The following is a 27,790-nucleotide window of genomic DNA, read 5'->3' as shown; positions in this document are numbered from 1 at the left end:
GTGTTTGTTACCGAGTAGTTTTAGATGCCCTGTCCCCCATCAGCTGTCAAATCAACAGACTTGTTCACAGCGTCCTCTCTCCTCATCGTCTAGCGATTATTACAAAGTCATTACACCACTGGGCCAATAAAAACATATTCACTCTTATCAGTCCTTCTGCCCTCTCCTGAATCTGTTGCCAACAAGCTCAGCAGAAACATCTTAATGTCAAACTGTGTCAAGGCTATAAATTGTTTGACAGTGCCTCTTGCAAGCATAAAATTCAGACAGAACCAAATGATGGTTGACTTATACACTGATTAACTTTAAGTAAAAGACAGCACAGTGATCTCACATTCTCCTATTGTTGCCAGCATGTTGCGTCAAGTTTGACGCCATCATAGGCTGTCTTCAGTAATGAAGAAGAGCGCTCAGCATCAGTTTCCAAGTGTCTGCAGGGCATTTGGCAACTTAGTCCTGTCCGATATTTGATCTGGATTTCACTTCAGCTGTTTAACTCTTCACTATTTCTCTGTAAGTTGTTCGCCCTCGGGTGCCCAGCTGATTGGCTCAGTGATTGACACCCAGGAACACACATGAGACGCAGTCCTAGCATCTTTCCAAATGAACATACTGCATCTGAATGCCCTCAGGCGATTTCTCAGTTTCCCGCTGAAGTCGAGGCCAGCAGGCAACTTAAATGGCTCGCTTCCCTGCCACTAGGCAGATGCAACCGAGGCAGGGGTCAAGCCTCATTTTAAGGACAATTAGACACAGAGGCTACAATTTCATCTCATTGTCAAAGTACGCCGTGACCCTCTGTCAACCCTGGGTTCAGCCACCTGTCCCAGATATGATGGAAAATCTGAAAATAAAAGATGACTTGCATTCCAGATAATAAAAACAAGAACAAGTATCAGATCAAGTTGAAAAAGTAAATGTTTTCAAACAATAATAGAAACTGGTGTAAGTGTGTCTTTGATTTATGCCGTTTCTAGGTTTGTAGGTCTAGGTCTGTGGAAATAATGTGGTGAAAGTCTCTTTCTGTGTGCTTGTGTCTGCAGTTACTGCCATTAAATTAGTGTTAGGTTCTTTAATCTAACATTGTTTTTAAAAAAGGAAATAGACTGTGGAAGACAAACATTCATTCTTTTTGAAGCATTTGTTTTTATTAAACTTTACCCAGTATGCCTGAGATAAATGAACGAAGACCTCCATATAATATACAATGGGATGCAAAAGTTTGGGCAACCTTGTTAATAGTCATTATTTCCCTGTATAAATCGTTAATTGTTACAATAAAAAATGTCAGTTAAACATATCATATGAGGGGCCGTACAAGCCAAAATTCATTCTTTCACTCTCACACACATACATTCTTCTGTCAGACACATGTATTGTCACTCTCACACACATACATTCTTCTTTCACATACATATACTTTCACTCTCACATAGTTTTAGTTTAATTTTTATATTTAGATATTTTTATTCTCATGTTTACACATATTTAACACACATTCCAATATTGTGCTCTCTTATACATGTATTTTAATGTACATATTTACAAATTTTCACTCTAACATACATGCATGCATTTAATCTCACAAATAATATATGTATGTAAGAAGAGAATGCATGAGATTAAATGCATATTGAATGCATGTAAATGAGAGCAAAATGTAGGAATGCATAAATGAAAATGCATGTATGTTAGAGTGAAAATTTGTAAATATGTACATTAAAATACTTGTATAAGAGAGCACAATATTGGAATGTGTGTTAAATATGTGTAAACATGAGAATAAAAATATCTAAATATAAAAATTAAACTAAAACTATGTGAGAGTGAAAGTATATGTATGTGAAAGAAGAATATATGTATGTGAGAGTGACAATACATGTCTGACAGAAGAGTATATGTGTGTGAGAATGAAAGAATGAATTTTGGCTTGTACGGCCCCTCATAGTCCTTGGCTGCTGTCATTGATCCTGAGCCACATTTGTAAACGGAGTCTAAAGCAGCAGAAGATACCATCCTGACTGTTTCATGTAACAAAGAAGTGTTCACCGTTGTTCTTCTGGGAATGGGTGACCAAATCATCTGTATGCTGCAAAGAGCTTAATCTCATTCTGACAGAAGTGACTGCTTGTTAGAAACAGTGTGTTTGATTTGTCAGGTACATTCCCCACAATCCATCTGCTGCTGATGGAGAAGCTTTAAGAAATATCAGTAAATACATCTGAATCTCATGGATTACTGAGTGATGCGGTATGTGAGACTGGGCTGTGCCGTAACTTAGAGCAGGGCGATATGACCAAAAATATTTATCACGATATACATTTGAAAATTTGCGATAACGATATAACTGACGAAATAATTGACACTAGACAAAATACTTTACAACTCCACAACTTTATTAGTGCAAAAAACCCCAAAAGATCAGTGTATTTTCACTTAAACAAGCAGCTGTTTTTTATGTGCATTAAAGTTATATAAAAATTTAACAGTGCAAATGCAAATTCCTTGCTGACAGTTTAACCAAAAGGCATTTCCAGTGGAAATTGGCCAACATATTCTCAGCATAACTATGTATAATATCCACAAAACTTAAAAAGAGGTTATACACACACAATACGGTAATATTATGTTGAAGCGCACTCCGCGAGGCTCCTGCCTACGATAGCCGTAATGCTCCGACAATCCATCAAGCGGTGCGGGTTCGTAGCTTAGCAAAGTTGTACTAAAACATCTGACAGATTTTCGAGCACCGTGTACCACATAAAATCGTTTCATGGTCAGTAAACACAACCAGAATTCATACATAAGGCACACGGGATTATAAGGGGCACTGTCGATTTTCAGAAAAATGAAAGGATTGATTTCAAGTGTGCCGTATTTTCCAACAAACACGGTAATAACGACGGCCCGCTAGCATGCTCTACCAAAAATAGTGCTTTGTTGTGTATCTGACGGATGAAAGCTAAACCAGTTCCACACCACTGAAGTTGCAGCATTTTTACAAACCAGTTCTGGTTCATCTGTTTCATTCAACGATCCGCTTTCGCCCTTCTCATTCTCCGTCACTGCCATGCTTTTTCCGCCATGTGCGTATGAAAATAAAGGCACTGCGCATGCGCATTTTACCCATATTCTATCGTGATATTTCATTTTCTTATCGTTGCCGAACATTATACCGGTATTACCGTGAACGGTATGATATGGCCCAGCCCTACCCTAACTTATACGGTGAGGTGTAGTATAGAAGCTTCACAATGGACTGTGCTGTCTCCAGTCCTGTTCACCTTGTAAATCTATAGAAATAATCGGATGATTCTGTAGTAATTTTATGTATAATTGATGAGCAGGAGAGGAGTGCAGAGCATAGGTGTATGACCTGGTCGTGTCGTCTTGAGAGAAATCATCTGGTTCTGATTGTAAATCATTCAGAGACATGGTGATCGACCATGGAAGGAAGAGGGAGAGCTACATGGCTCCCGTACCTGGGCATCTGCTTCCACAACACACTGAACTGGGAAACCATCGCAGAGGTTGTCTGTGAAGGTTCTCAGTCATCCAGGTCTTCGTAGTCTAAGAAGCTTGGAAAGAAAAGCGTCTGGAATTCTTTACGTTTCCTTGAAGACGTTTCACCTGTCAGCCGAGAAGCTTCTTCAGTTCTAAGAACAATTAGTGGAGAGCCCCGGATTTTAAGCCCTATGCGAGTGTCCCCAAGAGGGTCATGGACGCCCTGTTGATTCTCTGCCTAGTCACACGAGCCAAGGTGTGAAAACGGGTGTGGGTCACAATCAGCCAACGTTTCAGGTGAACCCATTGTGAAACCTAGCCCCACCCTGTCATGTGATTTACTGATGTCAAATGGCCCAGGATGTGAGTGGGCGTTAAGGCGTCTGGGAAGGGATCTGTAAACTGGATTATAGATGGCAGACAGTTTGTGACGTAAACCACCGCCTCTGTTCAAAGTTGGTCGTTCACAGTGGACATAGATGACTTCTTTCACTCCTCTTTCAAACCATCTGTCTTCTCTGTCCAAAATGTGAACATTGGCATCCTCGAAAGAGTGACCTTTGTCCTTCAGATGCAGATGGACAGCTGAGTGATTGCAAAAGTTGTGGGCAAGCAATGCATTTTCTGCTCAAACAGAAGAAAAGTGGAAAAAAACCCTCATTAGTCACAGAATTCTTTGCATTTTTGACTGTTGATTGTTCTTCAAAACATTAGAGACTTCAAAAATTGATGTTATTTTTATTTCATTGACTATACGTGTGCCTTCAGTGGTAATTGCATAGTGTGCTTGACTATGCTGTCAAGGAACTGCGTTGGTATTGAATCCACACTGCTTAAACTGATATTGATTTCCTGAGTAAGACAGCCTATAAGTGAATTTTCCAAAATGTTGAAGTCCTCTAAGAAACACCAAAGCATTGCCTTTGTGCCAACAAACAGCAGTCAATAAACCTCGTAAGTTTGTGCATTTTTGAGAGTCCCCATTTCTGCCTACATGTCACTGTGATGCTGCTTCTTAGTATTCCTGTCAGGAGACGTGTGGCCATGCCATAATCTTCTCAGCACGATGTGTCAGGGTCTTTATCTCCATTCCAGTGCATTCAAAAAGCCTTCAGTTATTTGTCTTGTCTTCTCCTTTTTTGTTAACCCATTATGTGTAGGAGTGCGTGATGTTCAGTGTGCACATCCATTGTCGAACAGATGCTGCAGTTTGTGTTGATGAACACAGAGGATGGTCTTATGGGGTTTTGTTGTGACACAACACAGCAATGTGGAGTGATGGCATTCAAGGTGAAAGCCAATCTGCCATCCGTGTCCCGTCTGCAGTGAGAAAGTGTTTTTAAGAAGATTTAAAAAAGGCCAATGAAGACACAAGGCAATGTTGGTTTTCTGTAGTACATTTATATTAATTTAGACCAGCTTTAATGGTGATATTATTATCAAGCATGTAGAAAAACATCAATACAGGCATAAAATGTGTAGGAATGGTTGCAAATTGGTTTATAAAAATGTAAACTGTCTTTTTGTGTCATTGCTGGCATAAGGTTTGCAAAGATGCAAAGAAAACACCCTGTTTTCTTCTCTGTCTGGATATGTAAGTTTATTTTGGCGAGATTCACTGTTTTCAGTCACTTTTTATATTAAGCTGTTGAACAGTAGTGAGTAGAGGTTGTGCAGAGGTAAGCATTGTCCTGTGTCCACTGACCTGTGTGGATTATTTACCACCAAGTCACAGGTGCAGAGTGAGCAATTATAAATGGCTTAGCACAAGCTAGATAGCAATAATATTAACTGCCAGCCGTTATCCTGAATCATTTCTATGTCATTTGGTTCCTTGCACTCTCACCAAGGTTTGAAGCGAATAATCAGCAAAAACCATCTTCAAGGTCTTTTATATTCTTCAGCTATATTAGAGTTAAGATCTTTGGGTTTAGTGTGGAGCCGTTTTTACATATTACTGTACTATTATTCCGATGGTAATCCGGGAGGCCTTTTTATTTCCCACATATCTCATTGTGTGCTTGTCTTTGAGAATTTCGTCCTTTGATAGTGTTTTATTTTGCAGAGACTGAGACTCTGAGACGCAGTTTCAGACACGATAACTAAGGTTTGGATAAAAGCAATCAAATATCAAATATTCAAGCCTTTACTCAATCTAAATATAGTTTGCAATTTCTCTGTGTGTAGAGTTAATTCAATTATTTTAAAATATGTAAGAGGAATGATTCATTTTTATGAGATATGTTAACCAAATGTATTGTTTGTTTGTTTTTTATTTATTTTAAACTCCTATTCATACTAACCCAATTCTGAAAGACTTTGGGCACTATGTAAGATGTAAATAGAAATAAAATGCAATCATAAACCCATATTTTATTCACAACAGAAAACATATCAAATGTTTAAAATAGAAAATATTACTGCTTTAATAAAATATAAGCTCATTTTGAATTAGGTGTGAGTAACAAAAGGTTGAAAAAGTAAGTGGTACTAAAAAACAACAGCTGGAGGAACATTTTGTAGCTCATTAGGTCAACTGGCAACCGGTCAGTAACATGTCTAAGATCCTCTTTTTACACCTGAGAGTTTCTCAGAAGTACAGCTGGATAGAAATTCATTAATCTGTAAAAAACTGTCTGTAAATTGTGACCAATTTCAGTATAATGTTCCTCTACATAAATGTAATGTCTGTAAATATCTTCCCATCTACAGAGCTTAATATCGTCCCAGTCCTAGCAAAATCTAGTGAAATCTCTGTGGGCAAAGAACAAGGCTGGAAATCAATGTTGGATATATGTGATCTTCAGGCCAATGAGCAGTGCTGCATTAAAAATGGCCACAATTCTGTCATGGGAATCACATCGACTAAGACAAACAAAAGTCTGCATGTATGGGGATGTATTATTGCCTATGGATATGCTGTTTACACATCTGGAAAGACGCCATCGGTACACAGTTCTTTGAGCATTCCAGACCTCTTGTATTTCAGCAAGACAATAGTGAACTGTATACTGCATCGAGCACAACAGCGTGACTTTGTAGTAGAAGAGTAGGTATCAAGCTGACCTGCCTGCAGTCCAGACTGCAAGAAACAAAAAGTATGTGAAAGATCAGCCAGAACTGTTGGAACAGTCAGAATGGGACGACTTTCCTCTCCAGTCCAGCAAGCTGGTGTCTTCAGTTTCCAGGTGTTTATGGACTTTTTCGAGACGCACAACTTTTTTTTTTGAGACGTGTTGCTGTTTTTGCACAACTGAAAAGTTGAACTCATGTGCAGTAAAACTGACTAGAACTAAATTGAATTTATTTGGTTGCTTATTGTGGTTAATTTTAGCAGTTACACATATGCTAGCGTGGTGATCATTGCAGATTCGGTTTAGTGTCACTTTTAATATTTGTCACTGTTATTTCAGTTCTGTCAGTATTCCTGCTTTATCCTATTTCAAAAAAGGCTGATACACCATTCACTAGAATAAATTAACTCTAGCTCTTTTAATTTATTTCCTCTTGCTTCGCTTTTTTTTTATTTTCTTGCTGGTCACAAACTATGAGACTTTAACTTGGATGGAAAAAACCCCCCCCACTAAATACAACCTCTAGTTGTCAGTGATGGTGAACACTTTGATAAAGTCATTGCTCTAATCTGGGCATTCTCACTAATCATGTTGTTTCTATGCATCTGTGCAGCCAGGCATTGTGTTGTGCTGTTAAAGCAGTGTGTTGTTACTGGCATGCTCCTAGCACAGCCAGCTCACTACAGAAGGACATATTTTTAGCATGGTGTGATTGGCGTGGAGTCCTAAGAGGACCAAGAGCAGAGTGAGAATTGAATGAATGAGGAGCTCAGGGGCTGGCCCTGGACTGAAGAGAGAATCAGAGTACACAATCGCTGTTTGATAGTGTCACTGAGACAATCGCTGATCCTCAAGAGGATCATGTTGAAGTTATTAGTACCACATAGGCAGCCACAAGATGACACTTACGTAACATAGCAACGGGTCGGCTTGGAGGAAAAATGAGTTGCATATCTTTTTATGTCTCACTGTTAGAAATACTCACTATAAACAAATATGTTGCAATACACTGTAGAGATATGAAGCATCGGTTGTTTGTTTGAATGAAGCATTTTGTGTCCCAATGCAATGTTATAGCTGTTTGATGTGTTTAAAATAATTTTGACAACAGACGAGTTCTGCTGCAGAGCAAAGCTTTAGACAACGATGTTAGGAGGATAAAGTTGTTCTTTGTTGGAGGAAAACAAGTGAGAGAAAATGTGGACTCCTGGGAACTGTCTACAACTGGTTTCTCTACTCAAGGAAGCAAAGGGAATTTAGTCAATCAATTTAAATGAGATTTATATCAACATGCTGTTCCTTTCATTCTGCTGCCAGCACAGCATGAGTCTGTCTCTTCCTGGAATTGTAAGACAGCTGTTCTTCGTCCAGATCCAAAGCAGACTGGCTCCACCGCTTCACTTCCACAGTAGTAGTAGAAGACGAAAGTATTCAGAGGATATCAGAGTTTTCATTTGCAGCCTGTGTTTTATTTTGCATTCGATCACAAGGTTGGACTTAAAATTAAGCATTCTGATGCTGTTGATATGATACTAAGGCCAGTGTTTTAACAGCACATTATTCTAGCTGTTTGGTATTTGAGTACACTGATCTGCCACTAACAGATGGATGACTTTCAGTGAAGTGTAAAGTTTTTTTTGTCTTTTTTTCTCTTCTTGTTCTGCCACTCGAAGCCAAATCAGTGCCAGAAACACAGTTTCAGGTCATGTGTCATTTAAGACAGTTTTGGCTTGCATGCATTATTTTAAATCTACATCAATGCATTTATGTACAGCGCAGTAATAAATCATAGGCTTCAGCTGTATTACTTACCATACTGTTTCCATACCTTATCTAGTATAGTTATTTATTTGTAATTCAAAGGTTAGTGACCTTTGTTACATTTTGTCAAACCATCACTGTTTTTGAGACTCATTGGGTGATGTGATGTATGACCAACATTCTAGGATCCAGCCACTGTACCATGTGTTTTTATAAGTCCAAAGACTTCACACTATACTGTTACTGTCCATGTCTTAATGTCTTATTCTGTCAGTCCCCCCCATAAACTAGTCATTTTTTATGTATAAAGATGTAATGTTCATTACTGTGAAGAGGATATTGTGAGTAACTTACAGACAGTTTTGAAAATTGGAGTCAGGTGACTGCTGCTTAAAAACAACAAAAAAGTTGTGCATTTGCTTTAAGATCAAACATCTCAAAGTTAATGCATATATCTTAATGCAGTAGCTGTGATTCTGTTCACATGAGTTCACTAATGAACAACTCATCATTGCAGTTTACCCCTTTATATTATCCACCACTCCATTTAACATTTTCTTACTTTTTCAGGTAATTTAACTCATTTTTAATTAACCTGAACTACTTGGCAGATTACATAAACACCACTTATTACTGTAATCATGTCAATTTTTTATGTCTGCTTCAGCATGTGTGTATGTAAAGCATAAGACAGCGTCATTAGAGCTCTCTCTGGCTGATTGTGGCGTTACACATGCAGTCAGACTGTACTAAATATGATTTTTTTTAATGCAAGAGGAAGGTGAATAAAAGACCAACCAGCACCTGTTTGTCAGTTTTAGTTAGTGTGGTGTCTTAAGTGAGCATGTCTGGAAAGTTCTGGGTTTGCATTAGCAAAGCTGAAACGTATGTTTGTTCCATCATGATTGTTGAGTTGCTTAGGTCTTGTTTCATTGACCTTCGTGTTGGTCAGTGAAATCATCTGGTTGTAGTAATGTAGATTACACTGTTGCAGTGTGGGAAAGATTATGTTACAATTAAATAAGACAAAATAGATGAATTAGCTTAGAAATGTCTGGTTAAGCTGGATGAAAATCAACTCGTATCAGCTTCATGATATTTAGGTTTACTAACTTCTGGATAATTTGGGGGTGTTTAACATTGTGAAATGTTCTGTTGAACATGTAAGGTTACAAAGCTTTATACTAAGGCACACCATTCAGGACGAAGAAGCCTTATAAGAAGAATTTTTAGTCAGAGACCAGGGGAAAAAATCAGCGAGAAAAGTGGTAACAAGCTAGTTTCAAGTTTATTTCATTTAGCCGAGTGCTTTTCTTATCTGCGTTCTACCGTGTTTACAGATAAATGTACTTGTTTCTAGTCTGGATCTACTTCAGTCAAGTTTCTTCTGTTTAGATTTTGAAGTTTTCCAGTTAAAAGAACAGAGTTAGTGTGTCTGTGTAATTTGTTAACTAATTGGTGGTCTTATGTGCTTGAAATGAAGGCAGCTGGACGGTGAATATGTTTCACCTCACATCCAAGAGACGTCTTCAATCCTAAAAACTGATGGAGTCCCACATGTTTAATCCATAGTGGGGTTCTCCCCTTGGTGGTGGTCCTGAGAGCCATTGATCTACCCTATTATAATAATAATAATAATAATAATAGTGTCAGTCTTTAAGGGTCACATGAGCCAAGGTTTAAGTCCTTTGTGAAACACTGCCCCCCACCCTGCCATCATGTGAGTCATTAAGGTTACAAGGGTCAAGTTGTCATTTTGGGTTCAGTCGCAAGGGAAGGCATCTCAAGACTGCATCATCGGTGGCTGACAGCTTCTGTCACAGGCCACATAATGGGACAAGACTGAGCTGCACATCCGCACCCAAAGGAGAAAGGATACTCTTTTAAGCATGCTAATGGTTTCATCCTAAGGGGAAGATGAATAGCTTTCATGGGAATCCATGGCGCCATGGATGGCATTATAATGTATAAGGAAGAGTGTAGGTTTGTAGAACATGAAAATATACTAGGACGTGAAATAAAGCCAGAACCGTACCAGATAAGTGTAAGTTTGGAATTAAGCTGTCGAATGTACAATAATAATAATTCTCTCTAATGTTGTTATCTCTCATTGCTCAGTGGGCTCTGCTTTGTTCATTAGGTTGTAATAGGTCAGCCGTCTAGCCAGCAGTCTCCAAATCATTCCATTTTGGCTCTCAGCCTCCACAAAAGTGGACAAAGAGCGAAAATAATCAAGGAATCAGTGATTTTATTTTCTCTAGAAAGGCGCAGCCAGTTCCTCCATCAGCAATTTGCAGAGAGATGATATATGCTGCATAAGAAAAAAAAGCAGGACCTTGGATGATCTTTTTACCCTGTTTCAGCCCCATTGCCTGAGTCAGCTAGTGCTCGCTCACCATAAACTGCCACTTTTAATTTCCCCACGCTTCGCCCACTTGGCTGCTTATCCTGTGGCCCTTCCTCTCTCCCCAACACAGAGTACCTTTGAGTAATTCTGTGTGTCCAATCTCCACCACCCTCCCCCCATTATAGTGGCACACAGCCAGAAAATCCACGCTTTTTCACCCACACTCAACACCTTCTCCTCTCAGTTTTAGGATGTGACATGTTGTTCATGAATCATCTGTTTTGGAGTAACTTTGCAACACCTGTGCCTGCTTGTTTTAGTTTGTTTTGATCTACATTTTTTCCCCTCCTCTGTTCTTTTGCAGACTTTGGAGGCAGTGCTGAACTTCAAGTACTCTGGGGGAGCAGGCAAAGTTGAGGGCTACTACAGGGAGTTGTCTTTGGGTGTCCATGTTGATGTGGAACCTTCAGTGTTTTTTACCCGAGTCAGCACCCTCCCTGCTACCAGGTAACTATTAAAAAATTGTATAGCCTTTCTGTTTTTTATGTTTACTTTACTGTAAAAATCACATTTTTTACATAAAGAAGTTTATCCAAAGAGTGAATGTGGGATCTGCAGAGACTGGTGGGCTAGTTTGGTGAACAACAGGATAATAATGATAAGATAACTATTTATTTTCATTGCACTGTCATACGTAGTACAATAGTACAGCAAAATTGGAAAACTGTCCCATATCGCCTCTAAAGCACAACAAAACACAACACAGTAAACTTTAAAGTGGATATGAAGTGCACAAAAAGGTATGAATAATAAATTAAAGAATGAATGAATGGTCATAAATAGTATCATAAATAATCATAATTTCTAAGTCTTTCGCTGTCCCATTAACTAGAATATGATAACATGGATAACATTGACTGTATATAAAGGATGGACATTGTACCATAGTTGTTTCTTCACATTCTGCTGATAGCTTTTCCAGTAAATGCTTTCCAGAAGACTAATTCACTCATCATTTAATGCTCAGTGCTGCCTAAAATTGTTAAAGGAAGTGTTAAAGTATCTCATATTTAGCAAAGTGAAGCAGTTTTTTCTAAATGCTGACAGTAAAGAAGTTGTTAAGTCTCTGGATAATTTGGGGGTGGTTCTTCCTCAATGTTTGATCTTGTGACTTACAACTTCCATGCTGCTTTTATATCTTACCGGGCTATTCGTGTGACTTCATCATTCAAACAGATAAAATAACAATACTAACTCAACGTTAGCGACTACAGTATCAGACAAGCAATGAATAATAACCTATCACAGAGCTTCCCTTGTCACAGCAACTGGTGATAAATCTCATTTTTAAAGCTTCATTTTGCCTCATACACAGTTTTCTCTCTTGATTTGGGGAGCAGATACTGACATTCTCTTTAACCACTGCAGCAGCAGCCCTGCTATGACACTATTGTTAACCAAACCCGAGGACATAGAGATGATATTTTCACAGATGGGTCAGATAGGAGCAGACGTGAAGGCATACTGAATGGATATTCATGGCCTCACATATCCTCACCCATCCTCACCCACTTTTATTCCCTGGTCTGTCTCGCTTCACTTTACTATTTTAGTTCCCCCAACTGTCGTGAAAAAACTCTAAGCAAGGGAGACGGATCATAGCACAGTAATGGCCACTTGAGGTGAATCATTAGCAGTAATAATATCTGCAGTTTAAGCCATCAATCTTGGCACTGTGCTGATAGATGTGCTGCACCGACTGTTATACCATCACCCTGCCATCACAGCCCCCTCTCCCTTATCTCTATTGCACCCTTAGCTCTCTCAGCCTCACAGCTCTATTATACAGTCTCTATTGGTTATCAGCTAGATCTGAAAACATTTGAAATGTGCTGAAATTGAAAGGTTTAGAAATGTTTCAGTAGACTGACTCTTAAAAACTCCTCTAAAGTGAACTAACCTTTTTCTTTCTTCTTTTAAAAATTTATTATGGCTCAATTCCACATTTAGTGACTCAGTGGGCTTTATATCTTCAGTCCTTGACCCTCACCAACCCAAAAGCAAGGTGCTCCAAAACCGCAGCACATATTAACGTGCAAGAAGTCTCCTCACCGACAGACAGACTGTACTGTTGACATAATGTGTGAATATTTGGCCCATTTCCATGTTTGCATGGAGAGTCTCATGCAGAGCATGCTGTATTTTGTATCTGAGTTGCTTAAGGTAAATTTAGGATTGGGATTTTTAAATATATAATAAAGATATTCATAAAACGTCTTTAGCACAATACCTTGAAAACTTGGCTAGTACCAAAAACTGGCATTAAACACTTTGTCAGATTTTTCTTACTCATTGAGTGATCAGAACATTGAAATTATTTGATGCGGTTAGGATAGTTGCTTTTAAAAGTGTTCATTTATTGGAATAAGAGAGGAGATGTTCAGAATGAGTGTGTCCCAAAACTCGGCCTCTGTCTTTACCTTTAGCTCTTTACCAACTTCTCATTCTGAATGTTTAAAGCCGAGCTCTGGGTATTTCTGATTTTTATGGTGGAATGACTTGTAATAAGATCGTGTCTTCAGCCATCACATTTTCTTTTTAGAGAATGACCATCCTCAACCTGCGGGACCTACACTGTCGGCAAATTATATCAGAAACATAATGATTCTCCTTCAGCTGCCTGACGTTGCTCTGAATTGCAATGCTATTTTCAAAGAGAAACATGTGCACAAACCCTGTGCTAACGCTCTATGACCTTTGTTACTACATCACTTCCTCCCTCATTGCCCTGCATGCCTGCTCAGCAGAATGATGCTCTTTCATTGAGTAACTGCATATTGTTAACTTTACTCAAAGAAATATGGTTAATAGAATTTGACCAGCCGCACCCAGGCCTAATTACTGTCAGACCTGTTAAATCAAATCACTTAAATAGAACCTATCTGACCAAGTGAAGTCGTCCAAAGATCATTAAAAGCAACACATCATGCAAAATTTAAAGAAACTCAAGAACAGGTGAGAAAGAAAGTATTGACATATATCAGTTTGGAAAGGGTTAAAAAGCCATTTCCAAGGATTTGGGACTTGAACAACAGTGAGATTACTCACAAATGGAGAAAAACTTGAAACAGTGGTGAGCGTGGCATCCATTGGAGAGTTAAAAGTAAAATCTGTTACTGACCAGAAAGAATACAAAGTCGTCTCACATTAGCCAGAAAATGTCTTGATGCATGCTCAGTCATGGTAAGGAAATCCCAAAAAGTTGATTCCATTCAACTGGATGTGAACAGAAACGTTTCGTCACTCATCCCAGTGACTTCTTGAGACTCGAGAGGATGAAGAAGAAAATCAACATTTTGGGATTTGCCCAAAAACATGATAATCCCTAAAACTTTTGAGAAAAGATTTTGTGGACTGCTTAAGCAAACTTGAACTTTTTGGAAGGTTACATCATGTGTAAAAACTAACACAGGATTTCATAAAGAGAATATCATGCCAACAGTCAAACATGGGGGAGGTAGTGTGGTCTGGGGCTGCTTTGTTGCTTCAGGACCTGGACCACAATTGAAGGTACCATGAATTCTGCTCTCTACCAGAAAATCCTGCAGGAGAATATCCAGCTATTGGTTCATGTCCTGAAACTCGAGCTCGCGTTGGTATATGGATGTAAGTTTAATTCCTACGTTTTTCTGTATTTTACTTATTCGCATACTATAGCTGAAAATTAGTCTATGTGGCTAAATCTGACATATTTACATTATGAATTTAGGTGTGAATGTCGATTAACTTGAATTGTCCTTATAAATAAACAAACTTGGCTTATGCAGCAGACAACGATCGGAAACATACGACCAAGTCACCCTCTGAATGGCAAAAAAAGCAAAATGAAGGTTTTGGAGTGGCCTAGTCAAAGTCCCGACTTAAAACTAATTGAGATGCTTCCTCTACAGCGATGTGAAAGAGTCATTGCCAGTAATTTCAAATGCTTGATTGCAGTTCTTGCTGCCAAGGGTGGCACAACCAGTTATTAGGTTTTAGGAGGCAATTACTTTTTCAGACAGGGCCAGATAGGTTTGGATAACTTTTTTCCTTTAATAAATGAAATGATCTTTTAAAAAGCGCATTTTGCATTTAGTCGGGTTAGCTTTGTCTTCTATTAAAATTTTTCGATGATGAAAACTTGAAAAGATGAAATGTGTAATAAATATAAAAACAAAAAAATCAGGATGAGTGCTCTTTTTCACAGCTCAGCAAACTAGTTGTTAGAAGTCGGTGCCGCCAACTTTCCTTTCCTACTGTGTTAATAAGATGCACCACCAAACATAGGGGGCACCTATGTTTGAAACGACCTTTGACCATACACTGATGCATCACTGTTACCATTTAACATTCACAGAATAAATAATAGCACGTCTGGACCTTCTAAGACTACCTTTACAAGGCTCACAGATGAGGGATTGAGATAGTTTACAATAAATATTTCAGACACATGGGGCTCACAGTGTAATAACATTTATTCAAAAACCCATTGTCTGCTTACCCATGCAGAGTCCACACACATTCATTTTGTTTGAATTTCCCCTGTTGAAGAGTCAGCGTTACTTGTTATGATAAGCACTATTGAATTTTTAAAAAAAGAGAAGTTGAGAGAGAATTTGGAAGTGGTGGTACGAAACTGCTCAATAACAGAGCAGCTTATCCTTACGATCTGTTTTTCTGTTTTTCTCCCTCTCCTCCCTCTCCTCCCCTTCCTGTCTCTCTACTTATCTACTGTTCCTCTTCATGTCTCTTAAAAAAAGAAAGAAAACCAGGAGAAATCCTCCTTATTTGTGTAGTAGTACAGCAGATGCTTGCATCAGTGTTTAGTGTCCACTGTTCTCCTCATCCAGTCTATTCCTTTTCATCATCATCTTCTTTTTTACTTACTTTACTTTTTTTTTTTTAAACCTTTTTCTTTTTTTCCTGTTTTTTCTTCTTTCTGTCCTCCAATGAATTCACTATTGGGGAAACACTGGTATTTAATGATTAGTGGATGTAGACAATATCAACAGATAAAACAGTACAGTATTGTTATTTCTTTTTTGAACTAATAAAACAGTTAACTCAGGCCATGTTCTGTATCAAGTTACATGTGAAGCAGACTTAAAAGGGAACCATCACATAGTTCACATGACCACAGTTTCTACCAATGCTGATATAGTAAATATGAAAATTGTATTTCAGAACCAGTATGGGGGGGGGAAGCTAAAACTAATTAAATTTGTGTTATTAATGCCCAATTAGTCACCTTCATATGGCTGTGTAATTAATTCAACTAAAGGTAGCGCTTCGTATATAGTTCCTTCCTGGCATCACTGCTAAATTCAGAATAAAACAAGACTTTTGTTTAGCTGGTAAATTACTTTATGGTAAAGCTTTTGATTTTGTGGTTGTGTTACACGTCTTACCTTAAACAAATAAAAGAACACAGAAACACAGCATCACCACAGATTCTGGTAGAATTCAACTAGTGAACCACTGCTGCATCTCTCTGCATTGTCTGTTATCTAAGTGTTGTTTTCTAATAAATGCATGACATTTTGTAAAAGAATTATCTCACCTGCTCCCAACAAGTGGGTGGCTTTGAATATGGTTAATCTTTGGGCCAGAATTGTGTGTTGCTGGATTGCTAGTGACATCAACTCGTGAATGTGTCCTAGAGATGACTCGCAATGATCCACGGGTGCAGACAAAGAAGAATAAATACAGCTTTACAAAGATAAATCTGCTCATTACTCCATACAGTTGTGATTCTTTCTCCTGTCTCTGTCCTTCACTGTTACTGTCCAGTGAGGCATGTTTTGTCGCCTAGCTAGCTAACTGGCTCCCTCATCAGTGTTGCGTAATGTTTCCATCACGGCTAATAAGATAGCTGCCACCGTCTGCTGTTCACCTTTTACTGTCCTCCTTTGACTCCCTGCTTGCCTTTTTCAATGCTCACACTTTCAACAGCATGTCACCACCTGATATGTACAGTAATATTAGTATTATAACAGCAGACCAGCAGATTACGCTAATGAATTACATTCTGCTGTGACCTCTTCATCTCATTTACCACTCTACTCTTGCTGAAGAACTTTAACTCGTCTGTCTCTGTGTCTCTTTTTCTGAGTTATGCTGTTCTCAATGCTAAACTTCTAGAACAAATGCACAGCATTTTAAATATGCTTATATCAAGTAAGGAACACAATGTGAGTAAAGTGAAAAGAAAAATTAAAAAAGTTTATGTCAAAATAAAATAGTGGTTTGCACATTAGGCAAATGTGCAAAAGGTTAAATCTCCTTATGCATAGCCATATGCTTTAGTGACCTTTTATGAATTAGGGAGAAGCTTTTTTTCCTCTCCTTCAAAATAATAAAAATAAAATCTGGCCACTAACAAACTGATTTAACCTTTAGGCTTCTTATGAGCAAAGAGAATGTGAGAAATTGCACTATGTTTAAAACTGAGTGTTGCTGAGTGTAGTCTAGTCAGGCTTGTTTCCTGTTAGTTCTGGCTGAAAAATGGAATATTTTACTAAATCATGTCAAGATCAAATACCTTGAAGTAAGCCAAATGAACGAGTACATGCTGTGCTTGACAACATCATCTGTCTACGATGTGAAAGAGTAAAACTTAATCACCCTAAATCAGTGGTTATCAAAACTTTCTCCTGGCAGGAGCCCCCTGAAGAAAATTAAAGCTGGACCCTCCCAAGACGATCACCCACTCATCTTTTTGTTTTTTAAATCAGTCTTTAATGAAAAAATGACCAGGTTCAATAAGCGTTTGGGCATTTTCCAAACATAAATTACATTCACTCCACTTTATACTTTGTCCTGATTCTCCTCTCCCCATACACCTCAACCCCCCATGGCTAGCCCCACTGCAGTGGTTCTGTGCTTAAAATAACGCGATATGATTTCCATCTCCTTTTGTTTCTCGTTTGGTAGCCGAGCAATTGTTAATCTGTCTCAGGTGCTTTGGCGTTAATGAAATTAACAGCAGGTGCACTAGCGGGAGAACAATGAGACAACCTGGGTGGAGGCCCCTGATGTTTTTTCCCCCTCCTCATCTTTTCTGACAGTTTCTTCACTAGTTTTGTGTTTTTCTGAGGTCGGTGTCACTACTGGTAGCACGAGGCGATACCTGGACCCCACAGGACCGGTATTTGCTCCTTCGTGCAAGCAGGAACAGGATGAGCACTGCCAGGAGCATATCAGTAGAGGGATACACAGATCTCAACAGGCTGGGCAACAGCGCCCTGTGTGTTATTGGGTATCGGGATGAAGTCCTTGGGCCCGTTGTAAGATCCTGCGGTGGTGCAGTGGGTCCTTGGTTCCTCCTGGTTCATGTCACTGCCTGGCCTCATGTGGTAAGAGTATGCAGGTAGTTCCTGGAAGAACTGACTGGAGTCATGGTTGCCTGACCTAAATCCAATAGAATAGATCTGGAAAGAATTCCAAAAGGACACTGTCTGAGGATTATCCTGACATTGTCAGGCACGTGGGGGTTATACAAACTACTGAGTACCATTTAGAGTTGCTGCAAAATGGACTAGCCTGCTGCATCATTTTTTCACTTTGGGTTTCTGGGAATTCTGTAGGTCGATCATTTTAGTTTTTTTCCTGACACAGTCCATATCGGTGTTTCCAGCATGGCTTTTTCCCCCTCTGCTGAGATCTGATGTCTTTTCTGTGTGTGTGGGGTTTTTTTGTTTTTGTTTTTTAATTTCTGGGAGCAGTGTCTATATATAGTATTTACTTCTTACCGATATAAAATAAGCTTTTTTTGACATTGTAAACCCTTTTTCAATTCTCCATATTCTCAGTAAGCCTCCCAACATACCCACCAACATGCCTGCAGTTTATATTTTTTATAGTCTAAGTTAAATGCCAGTTTGAGTTTTCTCTATTCTACCGATCACATCTTATTTTACCTTTTACTCATAATGTTTATGACACAATTCAGTAGCGTTTTTGTTCTTTTGGGCCTCTTCAGAGTAAGGCCATGTGTGAGTTGACAGATCTCTTAAAGAATGTGATGAATAGGCAGGATGTGTGAAATGCTCAGTGATCCATACTTTACAGGAACCTGTTAAAATCCTATTCACTTAGCACTGTGTCGACCTGGAAAAATGCTTTGCTGTTGAGGAGGAACATTTTATGGATGTGCATTCTGTTAATCATGCATAGTTCAGGCTATGTCACATCAGAAAACGGTCGTTGGAAACCACTGCATGACCAAAGTAATTGTGACAATGTGCCTTTGAAATCTTCAAAATTCAAACTGGCTTTGGTGTGTCAAGCTAGCTGCAAGACAGGGATAAAACGGCAGTAGGATGGAGTCAGTCTATCAATTTTAGTTTAACTGGATCAAGTTGGCACTTACATGCAGTCTGTTTGTGATAATACCACAATTGCCTGTGATAAATCTCAAATCTGTTGTGGTATGAACCAGGGGCAAACTTGCCAGCGGTGGCATGCACAGAAACCACACATCAGGCTGAGAATGGGCCCCATCTAAGTGGGGAAAATTCATCATTTAGAAATTCTAAACAGATGCAGCTTGTTCACTTCATTAATGACCAGCATTTTATCAAAAACAGCAAAAATTTGTGGCTCAAAAATGAGGGAGCAAGTAATGCACTAACAAAACAATAGAATAGTTCAGGTTTTACGCATGTGTTGCTCTCTTAAAACAATGTGATAGCAAATGAGACGATACTGAAGATGGATAAATATGTGTTAATAAGTCTTCTGTTAGAAATTGTTGGGGGCTGAGTGTGTGTGGAGCGCAGGATTTTAGCAGATTTTACTACAAACTGTTCCTCTGCATAAATCTGAATTTTGAGTGTAACAGCTGACACGTACGATGTGTTAAAGAACACGAAACATTATTTAGCGTCAGGTCACAAGGCACCCGAGTGAAAAACCTCTCACATTCTCTTGTATGACTGAGGCCTTACTGAGAATATGGAGATCAGCCTCAACTGCTGGCAGATATCACAACTTTCTGGTAAACAGTAGGGCTGTGAAAAAGTTTTGACATCAGCCCTCACTGGGTATCATGTCGAAATTTTAATGTGAAAATTATTTTGGCGTGAATGAAAAATGTCAAGGAGAGGTAAAGTAAAACTCGGAGAGATAAAATCTATTTCCATGTGGAGATACTGTTAAAAAATTAAAATACGAGTATATCTCTAAAACTGAGAACATCATGAAAAAGTTAAGTTTCATATTTGTTTTCAGCCTTTTTGTTTTCATTTTGATGATTATGATTTGTATCTTATGAAAATCTAAAATCCATTGTCTCAAAATATTAGAATATTTGCTAGGACCAATCAAAAAAGAGTTTAAACCCCCTTGGTTGGGCTTCTTTTACCATGAGTTACTGCATCAAGCAGCAGGACATGGAGGCAGTCGGTTTATGGCACAGCTGAGGTGTTATTGCAATCCCAGTTGCTTTAATAGTGGGCTTAATTTCAATACAGTTGTATTTATATAGTGCCACATGACAGAAGTTGTTTCAAGTGCTTTATATTGTAAGTCCCTACAATATTAGAGAGAACACCCCAACAATCAGACGACCCGCTGTGAGCAAGTAGTTGGCGACAGTGGGAAGGAAAAACTCCCCTTTAAGAGGAAGAAACCTCCGGCAGAACCAGGTTCATGGTGGGGCAGCCATGACAGGACATAAGACATGTAGAAATACAGTGTTTAAAATCTTTTCTCTATGCCAAATGCCAATCGCAACACTGAGTGCCTCGACCAGTTGGAGGGTGATGGGAGGAAGACGGGACAAAAGGCAAAGATTCAGTTTGTCCGACCAGATTCTTCCTTTGCCATCAATGCCTTTTTTAAAGTGCTTCTATGCTGTACTCTGTGAACATCCAGCCTTTTCAGCGTCTTACCCTCCTTGAGGAGGAGGCGGGCTGTGATGACTGTCATCTGGACAGCTTTCAAATCAACAGTCTTTCTTTTGATTGTGGCTGCATGTGCTTAATTAGCACTAAGTACAAAAAAAGACCTTTTTCATGATATTCTAATTCTTCTTTAGTGTGTTTTCTTTTGACTGTTTTTTGGCAAAGGATTGTTTGGGCTTTGATTTTAATTCTTTATGGACATTAGTGTATAACAAATATTCATTGTGTGTTTAATAATCTCAGTGGTTAAATGTAGACATAAACATGGAGTCAGCTGTCCCTTATTGCTGGCTGCTGTAGCTAAAAATACCCCTTCAGTCGCCGTTACATTTAGTGTGCAGGGAGTATGTCACATTTTTGTGTCAGACTAGGCCTGCAAAATCAGCACCTATTGATTGCAATTTGCAGAACTGACTGAGGTGTGGGCCCAGCTCTAACGATCTTTGCGTTTTTGGTTCTCACAGTGTTATTTTTACCACCCTACTATCTTGCCTCAACAATGTCCCCAATCACATCAAAATGACAAACACTTTGATTGAATAGTTTTTTTAAAAAAGTCGACCCATTATACTTTTCCTCATTTTTTGACATATATACTCATATTAAACATGGGCAAAACCTCAAATAACAAAGTCAGATACAAAGTAATCCCTGTGGGTTAAAAGGTCAGGCTTCAGACTGAGCTTTTTCTAACCACTCTGTCTCAGATGGTCCTTTTTCCCCCCCATTTGTCTTTCTGTATGATGTCAGTCGGGGGATTTTCTTTATGACTTTCACGGCTCTGGAAGGGAGATCACCTCGTGTGTTGTTCAAACCTTTTTGTGAGGGGAAACTAATCAGAGGAAAGTTGTCTTTAAGGGAAGTAGCAGCACCGAGGCCCATAAATAAAGATTATTTTGAACTGAGAGTCATGCAAAACTACTCTAGTGCAGTCCGAGGATAAAAATATGCAGTTGCAAAGTAGGATGTGTCCACAGAGAATGGTACACATTAACTATATATTATATACTGTCGTTTAACTATATTTATGTTTGCTTTACAAAGCCAGCATGACCTAGCTTTGAACTGAGGTTCATGCAAAGCCAAATATTTTAAAGCATTTCCAGCAGAGTCCAAGAACACAAGAAAAACATAGAGCCAGAAATATTTTATAGGCATAAAACAACAGTTGTTGTCCTTTTTGTACCTACAGAGTTTGCATAGTCTTGCTTTTTGTGGTCGTGGTTTCAAAGAAATATGTGGCAGACTCGGAGAATTACTCTTCTGCAACAGGGTCCTCTTCAAATGAGCAGAATACTGACCTCGTGGTTCATTTGTTAGTGTTGTGGGATTCTCGGGAATAGGCAGTGACAGTCATTAACTCACTGTACTCTGTTCTTTGGCACAGCACCAGGTGCACTGAAAATGATCTGCTGTTTTCGCAGGTGTCATCACATATGCATGGAAATCTGTGCATGTTGGTAGTAGGATGAAACGAATCCCTGCCACCTTCAAAACCTTTGGGTGTTGCTCCACAACCAAAGCAAGCAATCTATAGTTGTGAGTTATATTAAATGTATATAAGGCAGCAGTACTGCTGTTTCATTAGTGAATGATTTGCTTTGTACACCACGAACAAAGAAGCAGGTTGGATGTGCGTTCACTTTGAAACGCTGGGGATAATTTTGCTCCCTCTCCGCTTCTCTCTGCTTTCAAAGAGGAATGTAAAAATTCACTGACTGAAATGGAGACAAATAGTTTGAAACCCTATTGGCGGTTTTGAATTATTTATTCAGCTTAGATCTCTGTGCCCAGCGTAGTAGCTCAGAATACTTATCAAAATGATTCAGTGTTATGACTCAGTTCCCACTAGTTCAAAAGCATAATCTTTAGCTTTCGTCTACAGACGTTCGGTAGTTGTTGCGGCGACAGATCTTGAATGAAGTCGTCCAACCGCTGCGCAGAATCATTTCATCCTTTAGTCTTTTAACGCCTACAAAAATGTGTGACTTCACATGGTGTGCGCCTCCATTGCTGTCTGTTCTGTCACTCTACCTGGTGCTTAGCACATGAGCAATGAGGCTTGCTTTCTTAACTCGATGCCTGATTGATCTCCTTCGCTGAACAGGGTGGCTGATAAATCAGCACCTCCCCCTTTCTGCTTGTTAATCACATCCGACAACAAAGACAACTAGACAATTAAAGGAACCGGGATAGGCCTTAAAAAATATGCTCCTTTAATTGCCACGTCAGTTTATTAGGGACTAGGGAAAGCTCAACTAAAGCCTCCATTAACCGTGAGATTTAAGAGGCAAAGAGCTCGGTGGGAGGAGGGTGAATGTGAGGGATGATGGAACAATGGGCAGTATAGACTTCACAAAATTTTACAACACTTTGTGTCATTTTCTGGTGTCAGTTCTGTCGTTCCTAGTTATAGTTTCTGTGTTCACTGTTTGAACACAGTTTGTTTGTTTACAAAGTAAAATGTCGGCAATTAATTCTAGGTCCTAACTGTAATTTTTTACACGTTTGACTCATTTATCATGGTTTATCGTGGTCAACCAATAATGTGGTAAATATTGATTTTAAAGCAAATATCCTAAGCTATATAATGTAAATAGTCCAAAGCTTCTACATATAATTTACCCAGAAAGTTTGGCCACTTTCTATAATACCGTAAAGCCATGAAGTTCTGTCACATTGTTGCTGTACGTCTATAAACTGCTTGTTTATGTAACCATATACTCGCTGCACTGGTCAGTCTGCTTCTGTTTCTGTTTTGCGACAGCCCTTCCTTTTATCTGTCATTATGGAGGGAAAAAGAAATAACACCTACTTAGGGGTTAAAATTAACTCTTTGAAAATCCAGCATCATCTCTCCTGTCTTGATCTAAATCACAAATTGGCCCTCTTATGATCTGCATGAGAAAAGCAGGCGCGGTATTATGTGGAGATGACCTGCTCCAGCTAGACCTGTGGGCCTGATGAAAGCACCGCCACCTTTGATGTTGTGACAAGGAGTGATGAGTACTTCACACCGTGTCTTCTCTTGATGTCGTGCTTTTGGTCGGCCCATGTATGTTGGCCTGTATTTTTAGAAGGTAATTTAATTTAGAAAATAATGAACTCCTATATGAATAAGCAAACCGTTATATGCACAGGTTACAGACAGACTGCAGCACACAGATGATGAGCTTTAAGTTTAGCATTTGTGAGTGTGAATTATGTAAACCTGTGCAAAATGGAAAAAAGCAAGACTTTATTTATGCAGCATATCTCATTCTAGGTGCAGCTTAAACTACCCACACACACAAGCAACAGAACTATATAGATAATGCAAAACTAAGTCAATTCATTTATAAGCACATTTAAAAACAACAAATCTACAAAAAATAAAACAACAGGAGTAATGGAAAATAATACAGATGACAGATGAGGAGAAAATGATGAGAGCAATTGAACAACTGACATACTAAGAGTACCTCCTTCACATTGAGTATAGAATAAAGATACAAAAACCATCAGTAGACCACAAACAACACAGGAAGGAAATGGTATTGTATTAGATATATAAGCATTATGCAGAAGTAGATAATATATACCAAGTATTGATTTATAAATAGCTGGACATGTATAACTCGGGATTATTAGATAATATTATACTACCGTATATTTCTAACTAACTAGGCAGCTCATGCTCTTTCTCGTGACAGTAGTTTCTTTGATACTCTCATTTTGAGGTCAGCTTGAAAGAAAGAAAAAAGGTAATAGAGAAATCAGATTTCAAACGTGTGCCATGATATTTAGATGCAAACTATAATTTGATATTTAAAATGACCTTAAAAAAGAATAGATTTCAATTCTGAGACACGCATGATACAGGTGTTGTGTAGTCATAGTTGCCTTTTTTGTAAGTTACAAAAGTGGCACCTTGTTGAAGCATTTGAAGGCCATTGAGGTGATTTTTCGATGTTTCTGTGAGGATGGCGTTATAGTAGAGTTTTTCCAGCATCCTCCTGGGACCTCTTCCTAACATTTGCAGCGTTTCTTAAATGCTAAAACTACTGACGGCAGCATGGTGCAGAATATACAGTCACTTCTTGTTTCTGTGTCCACAGCACTCGCCATTGTCATCTACTGCTCGACATCTTCAACCCAACAGAGCACGAACTCACTGTCAGGGCCAAGAACAATCAGGACCTGGTTCTCCATGCCAGCGAATGCCAGAGGTGAGTGGAAGGTTTGACTTTTACAAACATACAGATATTTTCAGCGTACTTCCTGTATCGTGATGAGTCAAAATATAACAATTTCTCAAGTTTATTTGGCTCTTTTCTTTCACCTGAGGCATTCAGGCAATATTTTAGGTCTTTCAGAGCTGGTTCACTTCACTGCTAGTTACTGCCTAAAGCAAAAATCAAAGTTATGTATTGACGTCCTGCCTTCCAGCTACTTGACAAGTAGAACTCTGCAGGGCGAGTGTTTAAATGTTAATATAGGTGTTTCTTTTTCTTCTTTCTTATAGCTGCGTGTATTTGCTTATGGCCATGATCTGTGGGTATGAACATGTCTTTAATGGATTTGTTCAGCTATTTGTGAGTTATATAAACACACTGACTTGTAGGTGTAATTGCAAAATATTGTTGCGCTGAGCCTGGACTTCTGATTCTCATATAAACCTGAGAAAGTCTTGGATGTACCATTAAGTCATCTGTATATTATGATGTATGTGGCTCAGTTACAACCTGCCTCGGTCATGCCAGAAAGTATGAGACATGTAGACTTTTAATCTGTGGAGCTTTCTGTGTAGGTAATAATGTCAATCGATGATTGCTTTAAGTGTTTATTTGTTATTAAACTGCATAGCTTATCCTTAAATATAGGAAAGGTAAAGCAGAACTTGACACGTGCATTTTCCCTCAGAAAGCTCTTTTATTTAATGTAGTGGTGCTGTGTTTTATTTATTTTACAATGGGGGCACACTTTGAGTTTAAGTGGGCCGAACTAGTAACAATTTCCGTTCTTTCAGTGTAAATAGCATTTAAATCCTCATTTTCTCAATATAAGAAAAAGAAATGTAATTTCAACAGCACGTCTTACTTTTACTACACGATGAAGAAATGTTTCTTTGTGTAATGAAAGAAATCTGGGACTCGATTGCAAGAAACATATGTGTGAAATTACAGAAAAGGTGCTTGGGAGCTCATTGCCCAGACTGTCCTATAATTTTACTCTGGACACACTTTTTTAAAGACATTTCTATTGTAGAGAGAGAAAAAGCAAACTAAACAGGAAGACTTTTTAGTGTGCTATAAAATACCATAGTGGAAGTTTCAGTAGAAGGACAAGCAGTAAAATTAAGAAAAAGTTAAAAGTTCAAAATGTTTTAGCCCCCCCATCCCGGGGCCTTATGTTTGATAACCCCATCCTGAAAGCTGAGATATTGTTCTGGGTTCTTTTGAGACCTCCTGGATGAGTCATTAGTACGATCTTGGATTAATTTTGTAATTGGTAATTAGGCCGTCCACTCCTGGGAAGGTTGGCTACATTTTCAATTGTGGATAAAGACTCTCATCGTGACACACTGGAGTCCCAAAGCCTTAGAAATGGCGCTATAACCTTTTCCAGACTCATAGATGTCAACCACTTTGTTTCTCTTTCTTTTCTGTTCCTGAGTTTCTTTTGTGCCACGATGTGTTCCTTTTTGACATCTTTTAGGTTACTTTACTTTGTCTGACAGGTTCTATTTAAGCGATTTCTTCATTCAACACATGTAGCAGTAATCAGGCCTGTGTGTGCCAAATGAAATTTAACTTGGCTTTCCAAAAAAATGATACGTTTTGTATTTACTCAGGTTATTATCATCTAACATTAAAATGCTTTTGATCATCTAAAACATACAAGTGTGACAAATATGCCAAAAAAGGTTCATCAGACAGGGGGAAGTGCTTTTTCACAGTAGTCTAATATGACTTTCTAGTTCTGTGTATTTGAAACAGACGGCTACAGAATTGCAATTTTCACCAGTTCAGAAAAATGTTATTTTACCCTGTTCAGTCACAAACTTATAGCAGACTGACTGTGTTATTGCCATTTTATCACCATCTTGACAGATCAAAGCCTCTTTAAGGATGGCAGCCGACTGCGGGTGGCCACAGACCCGCTCCCTGTCTTTGAAACAACCATTTCAAAGGCAACAAGCTTGAAGTTCTTGCAATGGTCACAGTAATTATGGCCATCCAGTGGTCCCAGGCACTGTTCATAATAAAAGGGTTTTTTTTTTTTGCTGTTGTTGTTTTGTTTCCTTGACAATGTTGAGACATACAGCGAAGAGCTCTGTGGCTCTCTTGGCGTAGAAGAAGATCACTTTGATTCCTTAAGCATAGATAAGTGTTTCTTCCCTCTGTAATATGGTTAGATTAATTTAAAGTGTAACAAAGTACAATATAAATGCACACAAATCTACTAAGTCAGAGAATAATTGTAATTTCCTACTTCCATCCCCAGCCATACCACTCAGACATACCAGCACATGTGCACATAAATCACCAGCGTCTCCTGCAGCTTACCTCGGCCTCACTCGCTTGTGTGTCTGTCTCTCTCAGCTTGTCATTTCACTGGAAAGTGGCAAATTATGATTCCTGTCGGCACTCTCTCTCTCCAGTGCAATCTTTGGTCATGAGCGAAGGTACACCGTTTGGTGACTCATAGGCCCTTCTCTACAGGGGTGGGATGTTATTTTCTGAGACGAATTAGGGGGTGGAAAGGGATCTTTTCAGACACAGCCAAACAGCTCAGCAATCGGCTCTTCAAGTAATCTTTCCTGGTTAGAAATGACTAGTTAAGTTCAACAGGCTTGCCACAATTTTGACACTATTATTGTCTAAAAGGAGATGACTTCAAATTTCTAAAAGGAAAAATTACATTTTTATAATACCAGCAGTGTAGTGGGTTTTCATTGTAACACTGAAGGGTACTGTTTTCATAGGACTGTGTGCAGTCCAGCTAAAGATCAAGTTTACCCAAAGATTCAGTTGCTTAAAGAACCACTTTTACCAGCAATAAGTTCAAGTAATTTTTTCTGTGTGATAATCCATCACATCATTGTGGTGGCATTTTAGCCCACACGTCTGTACAACATTGTTTCAGTTCATTGAGGTTTGAGGGTGTTTATCTGCAAG

The 27,790-nt window shown here is 38.8% G+C and overlaps 1 protein-coding gene across 8 annotated transcripts in view; it reads left to right on the top strand.

Moving 5' to 3' along the window:
- The window catches only part of trappc9 (trafficking protein particle complex subunit 9), a 248,090-nt gene that overhangs the window by 129,246 nt on the left and 91,054 nt on the right, over positions 1-27,790 (top strand). For 5 of the 8 annotated variants that reach the window (XM_065471289.1, XM_065471291.1, XM_065471290.1 and 2 more), the window contains 3 exons: positions 11,051-11,193; positions 24,728-24,838; positions 25,135-25,167. In XM_065471289.1, the coding sequence (XP_065327361.1) occupies positions 11,051-11,193; positions 24,728-24,838; positions 25,135-25,167 (287 nt within the window). The remainder of the gene's footprint in view (positions 1-11,050; positions 11,194-24,727; positions 24,839-25,134; positions 25,168-27,790) is intronic. The other 3 variants (XM_065471292.1, XM_065471294.1, XM_065471295.1) reach the window with 1 other exon arrangement.

The sequence above is a fragment of the Pelmatolapia mariae genome, linkage group LG22 (genome assembly GCF_036321145.2).
Source record: "Pelmatolapia mariae isolate MD_Pm_ZW linkage group LG22, Pm_UMD_F_2, whole genome shotgun sequence".
In the NCBI taxonomy this organism is placed as follows: Eukaryota; Metazoa; Chordata; class Actinopteri; order Cichliformes; family Cichlidae; genus Pelmatolapia; species Pelmatolapia mariae.
Note: the sequence above shows the minus strand (reverse complement) of the source record. Positions and strands in the feature narration are given on the sequence as shown.